This window comes from Vigna unguiculata, chromosome 1, assembly GCF_004118075.2.
Source record: "Vigna unguiculata cultivar IT97K-499-35 chromosome 1, ASM411807v1, whole genome shotgun sequence".
NCBI lineage: Eukaryota > Viridiplantae > Streptophyta > Magnoliopsida > Fabales > Fabaceae > Vigna > Vigna unguiculata.
In genome coordinates, this window is record NC_040279.1 from 20,673,035 (window position 1) to 20,677,852 (window position 4,818).

Consider the following 4,818-nt stretch of genomic DNA (forward strand, 5'->3'; position numbering starts at 1 on the left):
ACATTTAATTTTAGTTTGGCCAAGCCAGCCATGAGTCATTCCTAATCCTTCCTTTAATCTTATCCAATTATACCCACCCACCTCTCTCTATCTAGCACCATCTATCTACATGCATGCTGTTGTGTCACCACGTCATATCCGATCAATTATGTTTCTTCATTCATCCTCTATCTTATAAAAAACCCTAGTCCGCAATGTTCGGACGATCCCACCATAGATTTTCATCAAGAACAAAAACTTTGTATTTTGCCTTCTTTGTCACAGGTCAACGGGTATAATATAATACCCAGCTGTCACCCAGCCACTTCTCACCCGCCACCAATGTTCTTTTGAACCACACCTGTGACCTTGTTCCGTTCCCACTACCCTTACAATCACTAAAAAATATATATAATTTTGTAAAAATTAAGTTAATGTTATTTTAGAAATTTAATTTTTTAAGCAAAAAATATTTAATAATTTATTTTATCACATAAATAAAGAATTATTTTTAAAAAAATTATCCAATCTCAAAAAAATAAAATATTGTAACTTTTCCCTTTAAAAAGGTCATAAGGCTTCCATTTTGGGGTTTAGAACAGTTTGTGCTGGAAATTGATGACACCCATTCCTTGTTTCAAGATGTTTTTATGCTAGCTTCAGACTATTATGTTGGAATTGAAAGGTATTCATGGCCATTTGCTTTTGCTTTTATTTTTGGAAGTTGTAATAGATAAACTAATTATTGGTTGTTGTAGTGGTTTAAATGGTTGAGAAGGTGTTTGTTAAAAAAAACAATATTTTGTTGGGTATAAAAAAATTCGGTTATTATTTTGAAATATATATTTTATAAAAATATGGGATTATTGAAATATTAGAGGAATATATTAGTTGAAAATCCAGTCCGATAAATTAGCAAATAATGTAAAATTACGCGTAAATGTTTGGATGAAAATTAAAATTAGCAATGATTGAAGAGGAAAAGATTAAGAAAAAGAAAAGTGTAGGTTGAAATTGAAAGGGTGTAAAATGACAGGGGAGGAAGGGAATATCCGAAGCATATGAGATGGGAGGGGAATATTCGTGGGGAGATCCATCGGAGGGTGAATTTGGCGTAGGTGGAAGCAATAAATAGCGCACCAAACCATGCGTTGTTCTTCACCACCACCACCAACAAACCATCCGGCACCTTCCTCACCGCCACCTCCCTTTCCCTCTCCTCCTCTCTCTCTCTCCTTCCACCCAAATGGCTCTCAAGGCCGTCCATGTCACCGACGTCCCTTCCCTTGACCACGTCCCCGAGAACGCCTCTCTCGCCCTCTGCTCCTCCCGCTTCCCCAACGGTTCTTACCGCCTCTTCTTCTTCCCTTCTCCTCTTCCCTTTTCTTGTTTTTCTTCCTAACGTGTTGTTCATAATCTTTAATGCAGGGGTGGAGATGGGTCGGAGTGGCTTCAAGATGCCCAAGTTCGTCGTCATCGGCCACAGGGGTAACGGCATGAACGTTCTGCAATCTTCGGATCGAAGAATGAGAGCCATAAAGGAAAATACCATTATGTCCTTCAACGCCGCCTCTACTTTTCCTCTTGATTTCATAGAATTTGACGTTCAGGTAACCCTTTCTGTTATTTTCCTCTTTCGCTTTCTGCATTCAATGCATTTCAACGTTCCACCCGCGCGCACCGTTTTCTCTTCTTGTGCGTCGCCATAACTACTTTTCTCCTTTTCCGATTTTGCCTCGGTGGCTTTTCTGTAAATATCTTGCCTTTCTCGGCCGTTTTTGAAACCGTCTGCTCCTTTTCTTCCGTCGAATCGGTGCTGATTTGACGCGTTGCATTTTTTTTATTGAAAAAATTTGAAAAGAAAACGAATTGAAAAATTAAAGCGGAAAATGCACGTTTTTTTTTGTAGGTGACGAGAGATGATTGCCCCGTCATTTTCCACGACGATTTCATCTTCTCGGAGGAGAATGTGAGTTTTTTTCTTTTCGCAATGCTTTGTTTTTTCTTTTCAATGGGTCGAGTTTTTTCGGTTAGTTATGGTGGAATTAATGTGTGTTGCAGGGTGCTGTATTTGGAAGGAGGATCACAGAGCTGAGTCTCTCTGAGTTTCTTTCTTATGGGCCTCAGAGAGACAATGGCAATGAGGGAAAGGTTTTGCTAAGGAAAAAAGATGGGAAGATAATGCCATGGGATGTTGAACAAGACGACTCACTGTGCACTCTCCAAGAAGCTTTTGTGAAGGTGGAACCCGCTCTTGGTTTTAACATTGAGTTGAAGTTCGATGATCACATTGTCTATGAGCAAGATTATCTCGTCCATGTCCTTCAAACCATCTTAAAGGTACACAAAGAGAGTTAATTTTAAGCCTAAAATGTGTTCTGGGGACACCGAGTGTTTTGTTTCAGTTTTACATTTCAAAAGTGGTGACTTGGATCTCCTGTCAATTTCTTTGGTACTTGTGGGGTGCAGGTTGTGTTTGAATATGCCAAGGACAGACCTATTATCTTCTCAACATTCCAGCCAGATGCTGCCTTGCTCATCCGGAAATTGCAAAGCAACTACCCAGTTAGTTCTTTAATCCTTTTTAGTTGTTCTGGGAAATTATTTTATTTCTTTAACTGGATCTGATGTTGTGGTTAATTTGTTGGAACAACCAGGTTTTTTTCTTGACAAATGGGGGATGTGAAATCTATGAAGATGTGAGGAGAAACTCATTGGAGGAGGCCATGAAGCTCTCTGTGGAGAATGGATTGGAAGGAATTGTCTCAGAAATTAAAGGGATATTTAGAGATCCTGCTACAGTAACCAAGATAAAGGAGTCCAAGCTCTGTCTCCTTTCTTACGGCAAATTAAAGTATGCTTGTTTTGAGTACTCTCTTTCCTTTATTAATTGGTTGAGAAGAGAATGTTTTTTGGTGTAACATTTTTGCTGATTATTATCTTTGACATTGCAGCAATGTTCCTGAGGCAGTTTACATGCAACATCTAATGGGAATTGATGGAGTAATTGTGGATTTGGTTAAAGAAATCACCGAGGCCGTTGCAGATATGATAAAGCCAAAAAATGGTGGTGAAGGGGAGGGTTTGACGGAGGGAAGTGGGACGGTACAGGGTAACTCAAATCCACAATTTTCACAGCAGGATTTATCTTTCCTTTTGAAGCTTATCCCACAATTGATACAAATTTGAAAACTAACAAGAGAAAGATGCGGCTTTTAATTGACTTGGCCTATTACAATATATACACTCAGTAGTTTACAGATGATATACACGGCCTTTCACAAAAGAGTGGAACCCTTTGGAGGGGTTCCATAAAAGCTCAACCCTTGTACATATGTTTCTTCTTTTCTCTTGGGGATATAATGGAAAGATATTCTGTACGAATTAAGTAGTTTGAAGGACCTCGTGCAAATAGTGACAAAAATATCTCTATATTGCACCAATGTTGTTACACCGTTCTTGTATTATTGTCTACCATTTCAATGAGAACATACCAAACTTTCTCTCTTCTTCTTCCTACCAAGAATTTTTGCTGTGATTTTTAAATGTTGGTCTCTTTTTCGTGTTCTTATTATGGACAGAGTGTTATATGTTACGGATTGAGATAAGTTTCATCAAATCCTAGCAAACTTTAACTTGGATTGGATTGAATCGGTGTTCTTTGTATTTTACTGTGGGTTATATTTTAAAATATTTCCTTTTCAATATCAATATTTTGATGTAACTTTTGAATATGATTCGATTAAATTAACTATTTAAACAAAATTGAATTAGAAATACTAATTTGATGCGTAAGTGAGGGAAACGTAAAATGATGTTTGAGTGAAAATAAAGGAAGATAAAACAATGTTTACGACATCGAACAGTTTAAAAAAAAAATTATATTAAGGAATTGATTTTTGGTTGAGTTAATGTATTAATACAGGATAAAATAACCTATGAATATAGTTATTATTAACGTGTTTAATTTGGATTATTGTTAGCGTATAGGTTTTAGACTGTTATAATAACAAAAAAAATTGAGTTCTAACTTTTCGAAAAAGATATTACTAATTTATCCTATCCACTTTTAGAAGTATTTGACGAAAATTCTGAGTTTAAAAGTGATCTGTTGTCATTTTTTTTCTCCGAATTATTCTCTACTTCAACAAAATTCATTTGTCCAATTTAATATCCTTTTGAATTTTCGTGTGGCAGGTTGACTTTTTGTACTCAGTAATGAAGCTATTATTTGAAGTGCAAAGCGATGAACATGTTAAGGGATGACGAGGAAGTTCAAGTCCCGCGGATCGGCTCACTAAAATTTAGGGGGGGTGGATGCTAATTTCAATTTCTTAAATATGTTTCTTTTCTTGGCTCGATGCTTCTAAAATTAAAAATAAAAAGTAGTTTAATAGAATTTTTTTTATTATATTAATTCAAAGATAAAAAATTAATAATTAATACTTAGTTTTAATTATTAATTATAATAAAATAACTTAATATGTAAAATTAATAATCTTATCATTTATTTAATTAAAGATAATAGTTAATTAAGGATTTATAAAAAGATACATTAAGTGAAATTTTAAACAATACATATTAAAAAAAAGATTATAAAAAAACTGGTGAGCTCACACAAACTCATCCTCTAACGAGATGGAATGCGTTAAGATTTCAAATGATGGTGGACAGGATTAAAGTAGGTTGTCTCATTTTATCGCCTATAAGATATTTAATATAAGTATATTTTTATATAATTAATTTGTTTAGTAAATATATATTGTGGAACACATCATTTATGTTATTTATGTTATAACGTTACAGATAACATTAGTAATATATCATTCCAACTATAAA

The 4,818-nt window shown here is 35.0% G+C and overlaps 1 protein-coding gene across 1 annotated transcript; it reads left to right on the forward strand.

Annotated features, from left to right (window-relative positions):
* Positions 1-1,059: 1,059 nt before the first annotated feature.
* On the forward strand, positions 1,060-3,496 carry LOC114194240 (glycerophosphodiester phosphodiesterase GDPD1, chloroplastic-like). The gene is made up of 7 exons (XM_028084365.1): positions 1,060-1,322; positions 1,408-1,589; positions 1,889-1,948; positions 2,041-2,319; positions 2,449-2,544; positions 2,637-2,833; positions 2,934-3,496. Exons 1-7 carry the CDS (start codon positions 1,226-1,228, stop codon positions 3,166-3,168), a joined length of 1,146 nt encoding a protein of 381 aa, XP_027940166.1. The 5' UTR covers positions 1,060-1,225; the 3' UTR covers positions 3,169-3,496.
* Positions 3,497-4,818: the final 1,322 nt, after the last annotated feature.

Excerpts from the sequence above, each read along its gene's own strand:
- LOC114194240 (XM_028084365.1), top strand. The coding sequence starts at position 1,226 with ATGGCTCTCAAGGCCGTCCATGTCACCGACGTCCCTTCCCTTGACCAC. Across the intron at positions 1,323-1,407 it reads CTCCTCCCGCTTCCCCAACG|GGGTGGAGATGGGTCGGAGT; the intron begins GTTCTTACCGCC and ends TCTTTAATGCAG. Across the intron at positions 2,320-2,448 it reads TCCTTCAAACCATCTTAAAG|GTTGTGTTTGAATATGCCAA; the intron begins GTACACAAAGAG and ends TGTGGGGTGCAG.